General features: G+C 41.3%; 1 protein-coding gene across 2 annotated transcripts in view; it reads left to right on the top strand.

Moving 5' to 3' along the window:
- Positions 1 to 21,140, top strand: part of CAST (calpastatin) — a 228,364-nt gene that overhangs the window by 177,002 nt on the left and 30,222 nt on the right. For both annotated transcript variants that reach the window (XM_030193407.1, XM_030193408.1), the window contains 10 exons: positions 3,436 to 3,531; positions 5,265 to 5,363; positions 7,212 to 7,292; positions 8,549 to 8,599; positions 9,699 to 9,794; positions 12,510 to 12,611; positions 13,119 to 13,214; positions 17,363 to 17,446; positions 19,511 to 19,558; positions 20,140 to 20,229. In XM_030193407.1, coding sequence (XP_030049267.1) covers positions 3,436 to 3,531; positions 5,265 to 5,363; positions 7,212 to 7,292; positions 8,549 to 8,599; positions 9,699 to 9,794; positions 12,510 to 12,611; positions 13,119 to 13,214; positions 17,363 to 17,446; positions 19,511 to 19,558; positions 20,140 to 20,229 — 843 coding nt within the window. The remainder of the gene's footprint in view (positions 1 to 3,435; positions 3,532 to 5,264; positions 5,364 to 7,211; positions 7,293 to 8,548; positions 8,600 to 9,698; positions 9,795 to 12,509; positions 12,612 to 13,118; positions 13,215 to 17,362; positions 17,447 to 19,510; positions 19,559 to 20,139; positions 20,230 to 21,140) is intronic.

A 21,140-nucleotide genomic window follows, 5' to 3' on the forward strand; every position in this document is an offset into this window, starting at 1 on the left:
AAGCTGGCTACTGACATTCAGGGGCACTTCACTGGTTAGTGCCACTGAATATCTCCACAAATTGACCATGCCCTAAGGTTAGGTTAGGGGCAGACCAGGGGCAGAGTTAGGGAGGAGCAACAACTTTAGTGGTGATATTCAGTCCACTAACTAGCTAAATAAACACACAAAGTTAGAACAGCAAAAAAACGTTGTCCTAACTTTATGCAGCAAGTTAACCAGGCACCGTTCTGAATATCAGCTAGTGCCAAATTAACTTTCAGGTCAGCAAACATACCTAGATATTCAGTGCCGTTCATGCCCGTCATTGAATAGCCAAGGTTAGATCAGGCTGCTGCTGGAACTGACTTGCGGGCTTAATATCCTCCCCCCCACCCCCAGAAGCGTATTCTCAATTTAGGCATACTTTATAGAAAAAGCCTGAATTTCCACATGGTTTACCGGTCGCCGGTCCGCACAACTAAATTTTGTCACGGGCAGTTACACCAAATGCTGATGCTTAAATTAGGCGCAGACTGGGTATATTGTATAACAATGCACATAGATTTTAGAAAAGTCTATGACCCGCTCATTCCATGCCCATGCCCCCCTTTTCAACTATGTGACTTAGAATTTAAGCACTTCACTTTATAAAATACTCTTAGACAGTTGTGCGTGTAAATTCTAATTTCAATTAGTTTCAGTAGTTGCTTGTAAATTGGCAATTATCAGCGTTGATTGGCTTGTTAACTAAACTGCGTGCGCAAATACAGAATACAAATGGATTTGCGCTTGCAACTGAAGTCACTCTATATAGAATCCGGGGGTAGACCTGAATGCGACAAAGTTCTGGCCCTTATTTGTTTAAATTGCTGTATTTTCTCCATTCAGTTTGCAAAATGGATGTTTCTCAGACATACACTCCTACATTTATTTTAGAAAAGGCTCTACATCAGCATATCCTTTTCTAAAATATCAGAATTTACACATTCTGACCTGCATGTATCTATTCTATTTTCCAAAAACCAACAATGTGTAGCCTCTAACAAGATCTAACGTGGAAGAGAACAACAGAAAGCTGCTGAAAAGCTTAACATTTTGTTTATTCATTATGCTTGCTCCAGGTTGTTTAAAAGCCCATGTTTTGCCAAGGGCTGCTTCAGGGGCATAAAAAGTACCAGTTGGTTCTAAAATCTACCCTTGACCACCTGGTAAAATCCTTATAACTCCAGAAGGCAGCTAATCTTTACAACCATTCAAAGAACCACTTATAAAACTACTCGGAGAGCCTTATAGTATCTTATAAATCACATTAATAAATGGTCGAGATAGAGTAATGCGCCTTTAAAACAGTTTAATGCACTGTGTACTGCCTGTAGTATCAGATGGATGGAAGGTCTCAAATTCTCAGAACTCCATGATGAAATGCTGAGATGTTCTTATGGATTGTCCATTCAGAATCGCAGTGAAAATCCAACAAATCAGCCCTTGGCAAAACATGGTCATGTCGGGCATCTCTCTTTTTTTTTTTTTTTTTTTTTTAAACAACGTGGAGGAAAAACGTTCTCTCTTTCATCTTCTTACTGTTGCTGTCTATTCTGTTTTCTACATTCCATCTAGAATGGGCCTGCATGTGTAATAGTAACTGTAAAAGAACTGGGGAGGGAATTCTATAAAGGGAAGTTCTGAGCACTAAGCTAGTATAACATAGCAGCAAATTTGTGCATCAAATCCATAAAAGAATGGTAGCATAAGTTGGCAATGACGTGCCTTAATTTAGGAGCAAATGCTTACGCCTGCTGTATCAATGAAAAACCACAGGAGTGGAAAGAACACAACACAATATTTCAGGAGGAGTAAACCAGAGAAAACGACAGTGGAATCTGAGAAGCAGCAGCCTTCACCAAGACTCTCAAAAGTTTTTTTTCAAGACCACCTCTTCTCGGATTCCACTATTGAAACATGGTATCTTTGTTGAGTAGTCATTCATTAAAGTTGATTACCCTTTTCCAGCATCTCTGCTTTGTTCTTGAAGAGCCCAACTCTGTTCCTTCTCCTTGTTTTCTCTACGCCTGCTGTATGGCAGGTGTAAATGTTCACACTTAATTTCATGTCCAAGGTGCCATAATTGACAGTGTTCTATAAAGCACGCACTGAAATGATCTGAACACCCATTGCCTGCCTACGCCCCTTGAGCGCCTCCTTTCCTCACAGTTATATGCTAGAGCACTTAGGTGCCACATTATAAATAGTGCCTAAGTTCACTTATGCACATATCTGCTGTTTTACCACTGTTGTGGCACATAACTGTCGTTCTAGCACAGAAGTTGGCGCTTAACGTTTTGTGCACTATATAGAATTAAAGGCTGAGTGAAAATAATTCTTTTGATTTTTTTTTTTTTTTTGCCTATGTCATTCGATCAGGTTATACTTTTGATGGTTCAATCAGAGAAAACTAAAACTAGACAAGTCGATATTCAGAAGGGTGACCACTTACAGATATCTGAATGTGTTATCGGGATATCTTTAATTGGCTTTTTAGGTGTGTTGTCATTCAAGAGCCGTGGTTCTCAACCCAGTCCTTGGGTCGTAGCAAGCTAGTCGGGTTTTCAGGATACCCACAGTAAAAATGCATAAGATAAATTTGCTTGCACTGTCTCCATTGTATACAAATTTATCTCATCGATATTCATTATGGATATTCTCCATAGTCTGTCCCAAGGACTGGGTTGAAAACTTATTTTAAAAAAAGAGTGCTGAATATGCAGTGTTAACACTCGTATACTGTGCTCAGTAGTTAGGAAAAGACATCACTTTTAATAAGGGAAAGGGAAATGGGACTTGATATACCGCCTTTCTGAGGTTTTTGCAACTACATTCAAAGCGGTTTACATATATTATTATTATTATTAGCATTTGTATAGCGCTACTTATTTTGTACCAGGGGCAATGGAGGGTTAAGTGACTTTCCCAGAGTCACAAGGAGCTGCAGTGGGAATCGAACTCAGTTCCCCAGGATCAAAGACCACTGCACTAACCGCTAGGCTACTCCTCCCAGAGGAATTCACAAGTATGTACTTAGTAAGAGCACAGTCACTTCGTACCAGTGGATTAGCACTCTAGTCTATTTATCGATTTGAAGATTTAAGCCCCCAGTGCCCTAGAACAACATCCAACTGTAAAAGTTTTGACAGTTATTGAGTCTGTATGCAAATGAGGCCCCCAGGAACTCTTTTTCAAACTAGTAATTTTCTGCATTCTGCTGGTTGCTCACTGATTTGTTGTGATGGCTGATTGAAGTTACAGAAAATGGCAAAATTACCAACGAAATAGTAAAAACAAATATATATGAAATTAGGACTGCTTGAATTTTAGTTCTGCAAGCTCCATCAGTAGCTGCTTGTTGCCCCGGTTCAATATGGATACGATTATTTTATCTTCTTTTGTTTTCTGTAGCATTCAGTGGGTGACGAGGATCTCATGGAGGCTCTATCAGCAGGTCTCGTTAGCGCTACTGCTCCTCCTGATGAAAAGAAACAGAAGATAGAAGGGGTAAAGGAACTGATTTCTTAAATTAATGATGTGCCTCTTTGTGGAAGGGGTAGTACTGCAATTTGCTTTACCTTGTGGTACAGGACACCAGCCCCCCCCCCCCCCCCCCCCCCCCCACACACACACAATAGTCAATCGGCATGAGGCAGCCCTCATAAGCCCTCAGTTGGCGCTGACCCTGGATATTCAACGCCGGGCCGGTTCCAGTAACGGGCATTGAATATCCAGTTTCATTTATGTTCCCCACTAACCAGTTAAGTTCCTAGTCGTTAAAGATAGGACCGCTATTTACACAGTCCTATTTAACCACTTAACCCAGCGCTGAAAATTGACGCTGTATCACGCAAAATAACCGATTAGCTGCTATGTACTAACCGCGAATGTTCAGCGGAGATAGCCGGCTATCTCCTGCTGAATATTAGCAGTTAGCTGACTAAACATTGTTTAACCAGCCAGGAGCAGTTCCTGGCCGGTTAAATAGCACGAAATATCGAGGGGGGGGGAGGGGGCAGATGTTCAGAATGTATCACATAACATTCATGTATTGTTCCACTAGCGCTTGACTAGGTCATAGGATTCAAGATTCCAAACAGGGACTTTGTTGATGCGTAGTAACTCAGCTATACTTTCACACACTGCCAAGAATATTTCTCGGCTGCCACTGATGGAGCACAGTTGCCTATGGGATATTGCTCTTTGTCCAAGACTGATGAAGTCATTTTTGACCGTTATACTCCACCCTCCAGGTCACTTAGCATAAAAAATCTTTTTGATTCATATTCAGCGCCCTTTCCTCCCACAGCAAATCGATGTGCCAGCCTGTTTTAACTATAGTCCATTACAAGGCAATTCTATAACCCATGTGCCCACATTTATGTACACGTTTAGTTTGAAAACAAAAAGATTAACGTTTTTCTGGTGTGAAAAAAAAGCCATGTTCACTACTGCATTTTTGCATGTTTTTACAAAACATCCAAAATCGGATTTAGACGTCATATCGAAAATGCCCCTCATTGTGTTTTAAACATTTACGCACCTAACTGGCATGTCATTGTTAGTGCCTCTACTTTATACAACCCCCTCCCCCTCTGTGGAGGTTTTTCAATAAGGAACTGCCTAGTTTTAGATAGCAGGAATGGGTATAAATGGTCTCTTATAGAATACTGACCTGTGGGAAAGTACATGCTATGATTTGATGGCTTGCAGGTGAGCAGAGCAGGCAAATATACGTAAATCGATAGTGTCCTATAATTTACACTTGTGGCAGACATTTACACTAGCTACAAGACTGGTGTAAGTGACTGTGTCTTGAATGTAAACACATTTTCTGCCACTTGTTCTAGCATTCTGTAAAGAAAAGTAGATGCCTGTTGACCCTCTTAACCTAGGCACCCTGTTACAGAATTACCCCCACATTGCCTTTGTAAAGGTTGCCTATTATATAAATGCAATGTAGACATGTGTGTCCCTTTATTTATTAAGTTCCCAGATGTAGCCCCAACAGTGTGCAAATGCCCGTGCAGAAATTTACGCCTGCTTTGAAGGTGTAAATACGTACATATTGGTATATTTTATAAATTACATGTATATATCACTGCCCAAACTGTGCTCCTGAGCATGGCTGCACACAAATTGCCCCCTGTTTTTTTTTTCCTTTTTTTGGTTGTTTTTTTGTTTGGTTGTTTTTTTTGCTGGGTGGGTTTAATGGTCACGTGCACCTGTTTATTTCCAAGGCCGGGCTGGAGAGTGCGCTGGATGAACTAATAGGCACGCTTGAAGGACCAGAAGAAAATGTGCCACAGTGCCCAGAGTTTACTGGTCCAGAAATTACGGTAAGTACTCTGTCTTGTATGTCTAATGCGAAATATGTTGGTATCGATATTCAGCCGGCAGCACCACAGCATTTTTGCTGACCGTTGTCTGCATTAAACCTGTAAATTCAATGCCAGACCATTACCGGACTTCGACACTGATTTTCTGGGTTTTCGGAGCTGGCTAACACATAGCTGGTTAAGTGTGTGGCACACCTTATAAAGAGTGAACTGACTTATATGTGGTGCTGAATATCGGAACTTAACTGGCCATCTCTCATCACAAATTGTTTTGCTGGCCCTCCTGAATGGTCTAAAAATGACTTTCTATACTGGGAACAGATCTGCATATACATCACACTCTGGTACTCGGCAGCTTTGAAATTGAGCTCTTTAATGGTTGTGTGGAAAGGATATTACAGAATTTCTGCATCAACCAAATTCTGTAATATCAAACCAAAATGCACAAATCAGAAATACACACAACAAAGCCGACACTCAAGTTATACCAGCACCAAGCACAAACTTTCTAGATAGTGATACTTTTACAGCTTAATAAAAAAGATGTTTTAGCTTGTGAATTTTTGAGATGGCATAGTACCCATCTTCAGTTGTCACCTACAGAATGAACCTCTGTAATGTGCAAAGTGTTGTGCATTGCAGACGTTTTAATTGGCCCTTAAGGGAAGGGGACAAATTTCAGAACTGCTCATCGACACGAAACTGCCCCAGGAAAATGTATCTGCATGGATTTGCACTTGCTTTTTCCCTTTACAATAACCCATGTAGATTTTAAAAAAGGACCTACACACGTTAATTCCATCCCTCGACTTAACCCCCCTCCCCGATAGCCTATTCCTTACCCAGGTAAAATGCTTATATACCTGATCCCTGTGTACAATTTTACATACGTTAGGGAGTAGGTAATTTTCCCAAAATTGCCCTCAGGGCCATATTATCATTAGGCAAACTACGCAGTCACCTGGAAGAAACAAAAAGCTGCTGCAGGTAAAACAAATCAGCAGGTCCTCACAGCCCCACAAATTCAAAGAACCAGCAGCATTTACCCCTTTTACCCACAGGGAGGACCATGACTTTCATCTAACAGCCTATTTACTTCTGGAAATGACTTTTGGAAACTGCCCTGATTATGTGGGTATACGTGAAACAAATAAATTATATGTATGATATCCCATTGTGTTGTTATAGAAACTTTCTGGGAGGGAAGCTGTTAAGAGTGATCATGATTGTTCAGTTCGGAGGGTCCTAAGAGGTAACTGAGGTGATCCACAGGGGCTAAAGTTTTTCCTAGGGTACTGAATACCTTTGCACCAACACTGAATGCCCTTCTCAAAGTTATTGCAAGATGCCTATGAAATATAAAAACAAACGGGTCAATATTCAAAGTGCTTTATTAATACATTTTTTATTGAATGTAAGAGAGTGAATAGACATAAAAGGATCATGGCAACAAAAGCACCATAGCTTTATTAATCATAAGCCCCGCCCCCAAAGATTAAACTAGAACAGCATATGTGATATTCCCACAGATTGGCCCGAGGTCTTAGGTCTGATAACCCCTGCTCAACAATAAAAACAAACTTCCACTCTAAACTTTCCCCTTACCTACCCACCTATTTAAATCAATGTAACTGTCCAGAAATGGCCCCTGCCCTGCAGTAGTGTGTGCTAATGCTGTTATTGCATGTTGTCAGGAAATAAACCTTAAAACATATGAGGATTTAGCAAGTTATTTATATGTTTAATGACCATATTGTGAATGCAGTGAATATTAAAGGTTATTTTAATAAAATTATCAGATGTTTCAGTAAGCTTATGTGAAAATGAATATCTCATCCTGTTTTACAGGAGACAAATACAGCTACGTATATAGAAGAACTTGGTAAAAGAGAGAGCACAATTCCCCCAGAGTACAGAAAGCTGCTGGAAGTAAGTGTGACCCTTGAAGGGATTCCTCCAAAAAGCATTTTGTGGATTCAGAAATTAATGTAGTTGCTATTCAAAAGTATTTATGTGGTCAGAATTGAGAGCTAAGTGTGTAAAGTGCCTTAAAAAAAAATATTCAGACCTAGCTAACAGCTGAATTTTGACATCTCAATGCCTGTCCAAAATTTAACCATTAATTTGGCCATTAATTCGGAAAATGGAAAATCGGCCATTTTCTGGCAGCTGTAAAAATGGTCTTAACGAGCGGGAAAGACCCGCATAAGTGCGCACTAAGGTCACTTTTTACCATAGTTTGGTAAAAGGACCCCCTGGTGGAGTAGAGAGGGGAAACTGGTTTTGCTGGCTACTTGGGTGGAAGAGGAGAGATGATGGATTACTGTAGGGGAGGGGGGGATAGGGCTTTGAGCACTTCTGGGTGTGAGACCCTTGGGCCAGCCTTCTCTGCCAGTGATATTCTGCTGCTGTCTGGATAAATTTATCTATTTGGAGGAGAGCATTAACAGCTGCCAGTAAGTCAGTGGTTCCCAAACCTGGTCCTGGAGGCACCCCAGCCAGTCAGATTTTTGGGATATCCACAATGAATATTCATGTGAGAGATTTGCATTTAATAGAGGCAATGCATGCAAATATATTTCATGAATATTCATTGCGGATATCCCGAAAACCTGTCTGGGTGGGGTGCCTCCAGGACAAGGTTTGGGAACCACTTCAATAAGTTTTTTTTTTTTTTGTTACATTTGTATTCCGCTCTTTCCCACTCATGGCAGGCTCAATGCGGCTTACATGGGGCAATGGAGGGTTAAGTGACTTGCCCAGAGTCACAAGGAGCTACCTATGCCTGAAGTGGGAATTGAACTCAGTTCCCCAGGACCAAAGTCCACCACCCTTATCTGTTTAAAGCTGCAAATTCAGAGGTCTTATTTGATATACCATTTTTCTTGAGTTAGAACAAAGCAGTTTACAATCCAAAATTTAAAAGAAATTAGAAAGGAATGCCATATATTCAACAGGAAAGTTCAGAAAAGAGATAAAAACAGTAAAAAAAAAAAAGGAAGGAGAGGAGAAGAGAGTAGTCTCTTGCCTGGTCACTCAACCAAAGCCTCGTTGAAAGGTGGGATTTTAGGGCCAGATAGACCAGGGGAATATTGAGTGTAAATTGTCTGCTTATCTTTGTGCTGGCCATGGCTTTGGTTATTGATTCTAGTACCTTTCATCCAGTGCAATGTTCCTTCTTTCAGAACAATGATGGCAAGGCAGTTCCGCCTCCAAAGCCAAAAGACACTCCAAAGGTGAGAACATGTTGTACTGCAGATTATAGGCTCCTAAAATTGCAACTACAGCAGAAGCATTAGCCAGAGCTCAAAATCCAGTTCTAGCACACAGCTGTCCAATTTGGGGACAAAGCGAGACTACAAAGCAGTTATTGTAAGGAGCAGTATTTAACATTTCGATAAAGCTAGTACAAATACGCAGTGCTGTAGAGATATATAAAATAGAAACAGTCCCTTTTTCCATGAAGCTTACAATGTAGTTGAAATACAACAAACCAGGGTTTAAACAAATCAAGGACGTGAGAAAGTGTCATTAATAAACAAAAAATAATGTTAATTAATAATTAGTGAGATAGGAGAAATTGACCTTTCTCACGTCCGTCTTGATTTGTTTAAACCCTGGTTTGTTGTATTTCAATTGTTTGATTATTTACCAGTGGTATTTATTGGGATTTACATATATTGGTTTGGTTTACTACAATTTAGTTGAGACATGCATTCAAGTCAAATGGGGGAGAAATCCACCAATCATCAAGAGAAGAAGCAAAAATGGCAAAAGCAGCAGTATCTGTGGGACATTGTCCAAAGTACTGCATCTTTGCGTTGTGAGGAATTTGCTTCATAAAAAGAAAAACAAGTTTATATTTGTGTATATGTCGAATAAACGTTCATAGGTTTGTTTTCAGAAGCTTGTCTCCAGTTTCCATTAGAAGTGACATGTGCATCAGGCAGAACATAGAATTCTAAAACGTGCCACCTCCCGTCCTGAGGGACAGCATCCCTTCTCCAATTCACCAAATAGAAAAGCTTAACCTGTATGCTTCAGCAGCCACCTACTTCTCCTCTAGTATCCTTTGCGTTCCAGAGTTGTGGCATTGTCTCCAAAACTTTGACAAGGGAGACATACCTTGTACCACATTCTCCCCAAAATGTGTTGATTTCCGCTGACAATACTGGAAAACAAATTTTTTAAAAGTCACAAACTTTCCAATTTGTTTTATTTAGGAAACAAAATAGCGGCATATTCTCAGTTTTCTAGAAGGATAGATTGTGAGACAGAACTTGGTCTGTTTAGAAACAAATATCATACAGGTTGTATTTTGTGCTTGAATTGTAGCCTTTGAGCGAAGCTGAACTTGCTGATGAATTTTCAAAGGATTTTGCATTTATGCCAGACCTTCCAGTACAGTCTCTGCTACCTGCCAAGCCAAAAGTAAGTTCTATACTTTTTTAAATAGGGTTTTATACAAAAAGGAGAGACAGTTGAGGCAAAATGATTGATGCTAGGTTTGGATCTGGAATAGCTGTGCTCTATAGGAGATCCTATAGCTCATTTCATTGATAACATCTGATGCCTCTTTGTCTTGTAAAAAAAACATTTTTTTAAATTTATTTTTAAATAATTCGTAGGAATTTACAAGAATTAATGGTATTTATAAACATAAACTAAGCATAAATTTAGTGAATTTTGTAGATGATGTTGCTACATGATTATCACTCTTAGCACGCCTTAGTAAACAGGGCCCTATCGTTTTTAGCATGTGGTAAAAACATTAGCACGCCTATAACGCGGCTTAGTAAACAGGGCCCTTGTATTCTTTGCTATTACAGTCTCTAAGTGGAACAAAGTTAAATATACATCTTTCTAAAAATGTTAATGCATGATTACTAGTTATTTTAATATTAAAAATAAGAAAACCATGAATATACAGACCATCAACAGCAGATACAATGTTTTACGTTGCCATCCAAGGGTCTTTTTTTTTTTTCTTGCTTTTGGAATTCTTTTCCCTGCTCTTCTTTGCTTAGAAATATTCTTAAGATTCTTTGCATACATTGCATGTTTGAGATCTCCCCAAGTGTTGAGATCATGAGGACCATTTCAAAACCTCACCTTTTCTTACCTTAAAATCAATCGTGAAGTAATTACAGGAATGGTCAGATCATTATCTCACAGAAATATCCCACCTCTTTTCAGCTTCAGTTTCTTCACTGCTTCAAGGATTTAGTTCCTAGGCTATGTTGATATTTGAATCTATTTTTCTTTCCACTTGTATGTGTCATAGGCTGTCACATAGTACCAATGATTGACAAGGTTTTTTGTTCTCCAAATATTTCACTTTCTTTTCCGCCAAACTTGTCTTGTATGGTTGTAGCTGAACAGTTCAGCTATAACCACAAAACAGTTTTTCCAGGTATTTTGTTCCAAAATGTTTTTTTTTTAATTATTATTTTAGATTTTAGTCACACCTTTTTCAGTAGTAACTCGAGGTGCTTCAGGTATACTAGGCATTTCTCTGTCCCCCCCCCCCCCCCCCGCCGCCACCAACAACCCACCATCGCCTACTTTGCTGGTGGGGGACCTCAACCCCCCCCCAGCCGAGCCGAGGTCGTCTTCCCAATCCTGCGCAAGGCTTCGTTCTAATCTGACGCCTTGCACGTTGTACGTGCAAGACATCAGACTAGAAGGAAGCCTTGTGCGAGATTGGGAAGAAGACCTCAGCTGGCGGGGGTTGGGGTCCCCCGCCAGCAAAGGTAGGTGATGGCAAGTTTGCGACGGCGGGTTGTTGGCGGCAGGAGGGGGAGTAGAGAGGGTCGTTGGTGGGGGGGGGGTCAAAGTTGGTGGCGGGGGGGTGGTCGGCAATGGCGGAGGGGCTAAAATGTGCCCCCTCACCTCGGGCTCTGGACCCCCCTTCCACCGAAATCTGGCTACGCCCCTACCCTGGAGGACTTACAATCTAAGGGATCTTTTACAAAGGTGCGCTAGAGTTTTTAGCGCACACTAAATGTATAGATGCCCATAATATTCCTATGATATAAAAGACTAAAACCAAGACTGAAAATGCTGCTCCACTAACAAGGCTAACAACACTCCAAACGCATATGTATAACCGGTAATATCTTTTTAAATGCTTTTACAATGTTTTTTAATTTGCTTTTTTGTTTTCCTTTTACTTCTTATTAAAGAGTGCCCTCAGCAAAAAAAAAACCACCTTTTTTTAGGCAATGCATTTCTTTGCCAAGTGGTATAGCACTTCTTTCATCGGTCTTCTTTTTTTTTTATATATGTGCTATTGCCTATTTGAATAGTGCTACTCTTTGAATAAGTAAATCAAAACGTGAACTTATCTCTAAACGTTTTCTACAAAGTGCACAGTGTTTTCTCGCTTGTCACTTCACTCTCCTCAGCCCCAGTCTCTGACCAATTGACTGGCTTCCCCTGAAAATGCCCTATTCCTATAGGCTTCTAATGTTTAGCACACACTAATTTTTAACACGCACTAGAAATGCTAGCGCACCTTTGTATGAGGGGCCCCTAATTTTGTACCTGAAGCAAGGGAGGGTTAAGTGATTTGCCCAAGATCACAAGGAGCAGTAGTGGGATTTGGATCAGGCACCCCTGGATGTCAAGTCCAGTGCTCTAACCACAAGTCCACAAACAAATTATCTTTATTTGAAAACAACTGAGAAGGTTTGAATGGTCAGAATGTTTGTTCAACCATGAAACTGCCTTCAACTGACTAATTGAAGGTAGTAATGAGTCACTAAACCTTTTGGGCTTCAGTTCACTTTTTATTCCCAATTACTACTACTACTTAGCATTTCTATAGCGCTGCCAGGGTTACACAGCGCTGTACAAGTTTAACATGGGGAAGGACAGTCCCTGCTCAAGAGAGCTTACAATCTAAAGGTTACAAACTATGTAGTCAGTGTAGGTATCATGAATGGGGAAGGTGGTTAGGCGCCAAAAGCAAGGGAGAATCTGTTAAAATCAGCAAATAGTAAATTTTCATTTACATTTGCAGAAATATGTTGAGCCCATTATTGAGCAGGATATCTTGGGAATAATTTGGAACATCTAACTAGACTTTACAAATTATTTGTATAAACCCTAGTGTGTCATCTTTTTCATACATTGTCATTGCAGGATTCTGTAGAGTCCAAAACGGCTCCTCCTAAAGAAGTGGTTTCCCAGTCTGCAGCGTCTGCAGTCCAGTCTGCGGCTGCCCCCAAACTGCACACTACTTCAGTAAGTGACCTCCTAAACAGTTGCGTCGGTGTTTACAGACACCAACTCGTGCAACCATCACTTTTCATTAAAATGAGATTGCAACAGGATGATAAGCCAGTGCTAGAGAAGGTAGTGAAATGGCTTTAGAGGTGGGCTGCAGCCATGGATATAACTCTACATTCACTCCTTGACCATGGCTGCTAGGGAGCACCAGCAAAGCTTCTGACTGGGGTGTGCAGTCGCAGTGCATGGGCACAGCTGGGTAAACATGAACAGGGACAAAAATTCATCAAGTTTATTTAAAACATAATATATAGAGATATATACACACACATAGGAAATTGAAACTTCTGCTGTGTATATTGTCCAGAAACAGTTGAGCAAAACAAAAGCTGAAATTGTACTGTTGATTTTCACATTAGAGGAAAGCTGCCAAGTTTCAGCCATATCTCTTCCAATTGTGTATAGAAGCGTTTACTGTGCTGTTATAGCAGCTGTTTAATTATGCTGTTCAACAATTTACAGAAAGCACCAGCTGATCCACTAGATGCTTTGTCGGGAACTCTGGGGAAGAGGGAGTGTGATCCACAGGATGGTAAACCAGTGGTAGATAAAGTCAAGGTAATGAGACCTGCATGATTCATATGCATTCCCCCCTGGAATTCTATATATCGCACCAAGATTTCTGGGCAGAAATCGATGTGTATTCCATAACAACGCGTGTAACTTAATTTACAGCACTACTTGCTAAGTGTATTCTGTAACGTGGTGCATGTAAATTCTAAGTCACATAGAGGGGCATAATCGATTGGGGCCGGCCATCTATATGGGCGGCCATCTCTAAGGCCGGCCCCGGAAAGCGGCATACCCGACCGTATTATCGAAACAAGATGGCCAGCCATCTTTCATTTCGATAATACGGTCGGGGCCGGCCAAATCTCAACATTTGGGCCGGCGTTAGAGATGGCCGGCCTTAGAGATCGCTGCCATTGGTTTTTGCCGATAATGGAAACTAATGGCGGCCATCTCAAACCCGGCCAAATCCAATGCATTTGATCGTGGGAGGCGCCAGCATTTATAGTGCAGTGGTCCCCCTCACATGCCAGGACACCAACTGGGCACCCTAGGGGCACTGCAGTGGACTTCACAAATTGCTCCTATGTACATAGCTCCCTTACCTTGGGTGCTGAGCCCCCCAAAAAACCCCAAACCCACTCCCCACAACTGTACAACACTACCATAGCCCTTATGGGTGAAGGGGGGCACCTACATGTGGGTACAGTGGGTTTCGGGTGGGTTTTGGAGGGCTCACATTTACCACCACAAGTGTAACAGGTAGGGAGGGGGATGGGCCTGGGTCCGCATGCCTAAAGTGCATTGCAGTACCCACTAAAACTGCTCCAGGGACCTGCATACTGCTGTCTTTGAGCTGGGTATGACATTTGAGGCTGGCACAAAAATGTTTAAAAACTTTTTTGGGGGGTGGGAGGGGGTTGGTGACCACTGGGGCGGAGTAAGGGGAGGTGATCCCCGATTCCCTCCGGTGGTCATTTGGGGCACTTTTTTGAGGCTTGGTCCTAAAAATAAATGGACCAAGAGAAGCCGGCCAAGTGCTCATCAGAGCCAGCCTTCTTTTTTCCATTATGGGCCGAAGCCAGCCATCTCGTAACCATGCCCCCGTCCCGCCTTCTGTACCCTGCCGAAACGCCCCCTTTAACTTTGGCCGGGCCTGCGACGGAAAGCAGTTGAAGCTGTCCAAAATCAGCTTTCGATTATACCGATTTGGCCGGCTTTAGGAGAAGGCTGGCCTTTTCCCGATTTGCAGTCAGAAGATGGCCGGCCTTCTCCTTCGAAAATAAGCAGGATAGTTAAAAAGTGGGCGTGATTATGGGTATGGAATGGGCGGGTCATGGGCATTTCTAAAATCTATGCGCGTTGTTATAGAATACACTCACTCTGCGCCTAATTTAGGCGTCCAGATTTACACCAGGTTTTAGTTGGCGTAATTGACTGCAACTAACTTTTCTCGCATGGACCAGCGTTTTGTGTATTCTATAAAGTACCCCTAAATTAAAGCGTACTTTATAGAATACACTTCGATTTCTGCATAGAAGTTACGGCACGGTATATAGAATCTAGCCCATTTGTGCTAAGGCTTTAAAACTCTAGTACCATGCAGTAAGGCCTGTACTGTTTGTAATTTTCTGAAGCCTGTTGCTTGTTTACGATAGCCTCCAGTCACTTTGATCTAAGGCAGCTGTTCTCAACTTTTTTTTCAATCAGGCCATACCTCATAGATTATGCACATCTGTGACATACCTCATACATGACCCTCGTAGACCTTTAGTCTGTTACATTATATTCTTTTGTATTGTGGAAACATGCTCTGCATCGACAAAAACCCTATCTCCCCCCAACAACAGATGCACATCAAAACTAGCACATTTTCTCCATGGATGTTACCATATCACACACACACACAAAAAAAAATCTGATTCTCAAGTCATCTTGGTAATAGCAAAATAAATCTCTCCACTACAAGGCACATTGTGAAATAACACAAAATCTGAAAAAATTCTAACTCCACATACATGTAGCAGCAAATCTACCATAGATCAGTAGCGCTGATTCCAATGATTAACAAGAATCCTTCTTGAGAACAGGCTACACTACAACTATTTCATGGGGCCCAAGAACCAATACATCTAATGCTGGTAATACAGATCAAGTGAGACTGCTACAGAGTTGTATGGAGAAACTACTTGCAAACAGAATGTCACACCTCCCTCACACACAAAACACAGACAAACCCACACCAAATACAGAACGAGGGATCACAAATTAGAAATGCAAATATAAAGGCAAAAATTGAACTGGGAACCCCAAGAAGTCAAACTGGGCATGTACCAGAACAAAGGAGAAATTAAAACAAATGCATTTCCTCTTGTACTGACTGAACAAAATACAAAGACATCTGTGTTGCATGTTTCCCCAAGGTAACATATTCCACCAAGTAGATTCAAAATAAAAACACTTTTTTCTACCTTTGTTGTCTGAGTACTTTATTTTTCCAAGCATGTTGGTCCCAGTTTCTTCTTTTCTATTTTCTTGTCTTCTGCTCTCTTTCCAGCGAGTGTGGTCCATTTGTCCTTTCTCCACTATCTTCTTCTATTCCTTCACTAATATCTATGTCTGATATATTTCCTCTTTCTCTCTTTTCTGTCTCCCCCCCCCCCCCCTCAGTTCCACCATACTCTTCAGTCCTCCATGTATGTTTTACTTACCAGTACCTATCAATATTCCATCTCCTCCTCTCCTTCCCTGGCCTCCTATTCCCTTCTCTTTCACCATCTCCCCATTACTACACTTCTACTTTGTACTTAATCATCTTCTCACTCATCTCCTTGAGAGCCCTCGTGGTCTGCTCCACATGTTTCCATCTTGCCAAGTATCTCCCCTTTCTCTCCCTTTACACCCTTGTAACCCAACATCTCCTTGTCCCCCACCCCTCTTTCTCCTCCTCCACTTTGGTTCAGCATTTCCCTATTCCCTCTCCCTTTCCATCCACCCTATAATCTAGCATTCCCCTGCCTCTCTCAGACTGGATGGACTGTGCAGATCTTTTTCTGCCGTCATCTACTATGTTACTATGTCTGTCCCAGTATGGCAATATTTATGTACTTCTGTATGTACCACTTTCACGTATCCCCCCCCCCACACACACACACACTCTGGGCCCATCAAATCTCCTGCCTGGACTGGCACCAGATCCTTCCATCTGCCACTTCCTGCTCCTCTGATACAACTTAACTGGCTGTTTTGCCAGCGCCATAAACCCAGAAATTTAATGCTGGAGCCTGGGCGTGGCCTAGCATTGAATTTCCTGACATAACATCAGCTGTGGTCAGCAAATCATTGATGATGGGTTGAGTGCTACAGATGGTAGTGGCTCGTCTCATCCTGAATTGGTAATTATAGTGAACCTGATGTGCAGACCTCATCCATCTTCAAGTGGAGGCAGTCTTCAGCTTCTCCAGGGCAGAGGGCAGCTGTAGTAATGGCTGACCTGTTTCCCTTTTGTCTTATGCTTTAGTCCACACCCAGCCAGCCAGTCAGGCTTTTTCAGGCTATCTACAATGAATATGCATGAGATAGATTTGCATGCACTACTTCCATTCTATGCTCGAGAGGAGGCTGCCTTCCAGGACAGCAGTGATGGCAGCTTGAAGATTGCTTTGCCACATCCCATTAGTTGTGGACCAGTCTGGTGGATGAAACAGAAGGAAAACTTTGGTATTACCTGCTAATTTTCTTTCCTCAAGTCCAACAAAATTGGTCCAGAAGCCCACCCTTCACAAAACTGACCTCCAAGCAGACTGATGGGTCTTTCAAGATTCAGCGTTGAGACTTGGAGACACCTTCTGGTGATGTACGGCTTGTGGCCAGCTCCTACTTGAGATGGATATTTCCTTCTGTTAAGGGAGTGTTGAGGGATGCTTTTGCAAGTTAACTTATGCTTGCTTACAGGAATACTGATCTGCTGAGGCTGCATGGGTGGCTCTTACAAGGTAGAGCTCACCACTCATTAGTCTCTGTCTTCATCCGCTGACTGAGGGACATAACCCATCAGTATTAAACTGGTCTTGTTGAACTCGAAGAAAGAAAATTAGCAAATATTTCTTTTACACACGTGTATTTGTCTTACAAGGCTTCTAAACTGACCTCCAAAATATACTCCTAATAATGCGAGACCCTTTATCTTTGAACAGGAGAAAACAGGTAAAGATAAAAAGGACAAGCTGGGTGAAGATGAGGAGACAATTCCTTATGACTACAGGCTAAAAGAAATAAAGGTGACACGCTTTTCTCTCAGTGCATTTTCCTGCTCTTTATTTTATTTTTCTATAGCTGGTACTGTTGATGGAGATGTCAGGGCTCATTCACATTGGCACTAGGGTAGATCATTAGATGGTACTATAGGTTCAGGTTGTTATAGTTTTTGAAGTGTTCAATTAGTAAACTCTTTCGACATTGCCACCTTAGTAATAAGATCCAATGCTGCTGAGAAAGCAACTGTGAGGTGAAACAATAGTAATTAGTTTTAAGGCCTGTATACACTCCTACGAGAATATTTGAATTCCACTTTTAAGGAGGAAATTGTCAAAGTAGGCAACCATTCAGATGGATTATTTTATTGTTACCCCCAGTTATTAATAACACTCTCCTCATTGCAGAAAATGGGACCAGTGCTAAAATAGTAGCCCACATTGAAAACTACCCCCTTAAAATGCTGCTGCACTATTTTTCATTTTGCCAGACCAAAAATTGTGTTTTGAAATTGTGCAGTTGCCAATGCCCATTTCTCCTCATTCCTGACTGCAAATTCCATGCTTTCTGTCTTGTAGCACTGTATGTAATAATAACCACAATAATAATACTTATAAATCTGATAGTGTTACTGGGGCTGTACCATGATGATAAGTATTCGGGTACAATATGCAATATGTCCCTGACCCAAAGAGCCAGAGGCAGGGAGAGATAAGGTGACAAGAGTGTTTCAGTGGTTCTGCCACTGGTAATTGAACCCTGGCTTCTCTGGTTTCAGCCCATTGCTCTACCACTCAGTCACTTCCTCTTCCTTCCTGAATTAATGCATCTTCTTCCATCTCTGGCTGTATTTAAGACCCATCTCTTTCAAATTCAAATCTCCTGACTCTTTCTTGTCTTGACCCTCGCACATTAAACTTGTTTTATTTTAATAGTTCAGTGATTACTAGAAATTATCTCTTCCATCTCATCTTGTAAGCTCCATAGAACAGAGAATGTCTGTATTTTATGGTTTCCATAGTGTTGTGTATGTCTAGTGATTATTATGGAAATCTTTAGTAGTATTGGCTATTCCTGTCAGATTTTTGAATGTATCTAGTCCTGCCCTTTGATTCTGCTGGGACCCATGGTGGCCTACGTTCAAACAGGATTACCATATAGTTCCATGACTCCTTGGTGAGGTGGACCCATTGCACGCATGGCCATGTAGCCTTAAATGAGAATTACCAGTTACACATGCAGTGTCTTAGCCCCTCTCTATAGACATAGAGCTATGTGGTAACCCTACTGCTTTTAGGAGATGCTGGATCCAACTGGCAACCTTCATCAGAGATATAGTTCTGATTTCCCTAAGTCTCTCAGTAAATTAAAATGGAGCCATCTGGCAACATTAAGCTCCGCTGCTGTTGGAATTGGAGCAGGGATTCTCATCTCTGGTCTTCAAAAGCTGCCACCAGACCTGTGTTGAATATTCATGATGACTGTCCACCAAGAATGTTTATCAGACACTTTTGCATACCTTGGTCTGAGAACCAGGATAATTTGCACATTTTGCTAACTCAGAAAACTTTACCCGATTGTGGGTCCCTGGGTTGTAGAGCTAATGGTCAAGGAAGATACACCTCTTTGCATCTGCAAGTTTGAAATGGTAGAGACCATTGGAGATGGGCAAAATGATTGCGATGATCAATCCTATAATCCAGATATTTGCTGAGGTGTTTTATATGAACTCCTTCAGTTGGGGAAAAGGTAGCATCTCTCCCTCATCAGGCTGTCATTTGTCCATCTGCTCTGTCAGTAGAGAATTCAGGACACTTTAAAACCTAGGAGAGACTGATTATGCCTTTTGAGCTGGAGTCGGTATGGATAAAGCTACTTTATGGAGGCATTATCAATTCTTTTTGGTGTTCTCAAAGTGATGCGACAGACAACTTTGAGGAGGAAGGGAAAACATGCAGTTCCAGCTACTGTAATTCCTCATTAAAGATGTGCATTTTGGTTACCCCTGTGGTTTACAGGAGTGAAGTTAATGTCTTTAATATCTGTCATACAGTGCAGACAGTGTGACACTGTTCCATTTAAATCTGCAGGACAAAGATGGCAAGCCGCTCCTGCCAGCACCAGAGGTGAAACCCCAGGTGAGCAGTGCAACACAGTGTGGTTGTGTATACAGATATCCAGTGCATGTGTGGCTTTTTTAAATCCACAATTTGGGAAGTGAGGAAAGAATTTAGGCTATTTCTAGTGTTGTTTTTTAAACTGAATTTTCATAATGCTATCAAACCAACTATTAGGTCAGTAGTAGAGGCAGATCAAACCCATGTTCTGCTGCTGACTCTTCTTGAAGCATGTTTATGGTTTTGGGATGTTTTCCACTTGTCCGTTTCCACCTTTATGAATCATGATTAGTCTTATTGGTAGCCCATGAGGACACTGCAGACAACTGAAGGAAGAACTTGGGAAAATAACTTAAAAAAAAAAACTGGGGGTTTGACTATAAATGAGAGAACCTCTTGTGTGAAAATATAAGAAATAAAACATGTTTTAGGACAAGAGTAAAAGGAAGTCAATGTTTAAAACCAAAAGGGAAAGCAATAGAGCAAACAGGAAAATTGGTATTGTATAGACTCTTAACTGATGCTGGTGCTCTACATCTGTGGCAAGTTAGTTTCATGTTTATACTGATGTGTTTATTCATTTTCCTTATGTCTGCCTGCAGTCAATGACAGACACTGAACTTGTAGATTTGTTATCGGAGGGATTTGACACATTGCCTAAAACAACACTACAGTCTGCACTTCCACCAAAGGTATGTGGCCATACAATGTCGACTTACAGCACCTATGTTTCATCCTCCAAATTCATCCCCGGCTAAGGCATGCCCTCTGCTGGTTGAATAGTACCAGAGCCAGGACTGGCATCACTGGTGGAGCAAGTTCAAAAATTTCTAGACACTAATTCAGCAAAACTCTCTTGTGTAAACAATAACAAAAGCTGAAAAGTACTTAATTTGGCTGAAAACTCATCATTCACACCGTGACATTTAAAGTATCTTTCTGAAACTTACTCATCTTATCCTATGTCATCTTAACTAGCGCATAGGACAAGAGTAAGTTTCAGAAGCACTTAGTCCCCTGAAGAAGCTCTATAGTGAGTGAAATGGAGAGCCCTGTTGGGCAAAGTGAAAGCTAAGTGACTTCAGAATTATTCGTTACAATGTGCTAATCACAATTTGAAAAAAAAATTGATAAATTTTTTTTAAAACAGAAGAAAAATTGAAGAAAGTGCTATATATTAAGCCATAAACATTGATTGAATTAAAATATGTGGAGGTTTTTTTGACCTATGATAATACCGGAGTCTGATACGTGCCGGCACTAAGATACTATACTTGCTGCTGTGCCAAGACTTTTGAGGTTGTCTTCCTCCATTTATTGTATCTATAACTTTAAATGTCATGGTGTGAATCACTGATGGAGCTCCATTTTGTAGTTCAGGGGCAGAACAGTGATATCAGTAGTGGTGAGAGAAGTAAGGGAAGCACACTGTCGTCATACAGTGGTCTCTCGGTGACACACAGTGGCTGCTCCAGCAAAAAGGAGCCCTACCTGAGTGCATCTAAAATGTATTAACCAGTTGACTGGGCACTGAAGATGGAGTGGACCAGGAGTGGCTTAATGGTTAATGCAGTGGTTTGTGGACCTATGGAACTGGGTTTGA

Source organism: Microcaecilia unicolor, chromosome 2 (genome assembly GCF_901765095.1).
Source record: "Microcaecilia unicolor chromosome 2, aMicUni1.1, whole genome shotgun sequence".
Classification (NCBI taxonomy): domain Eukaryota; kingdom Metazoa; phylum Chordata; class Amphibia; order Gymnophiona; family Siphonopidae; genus Microcaecilia; species Microcaecilia unicolor.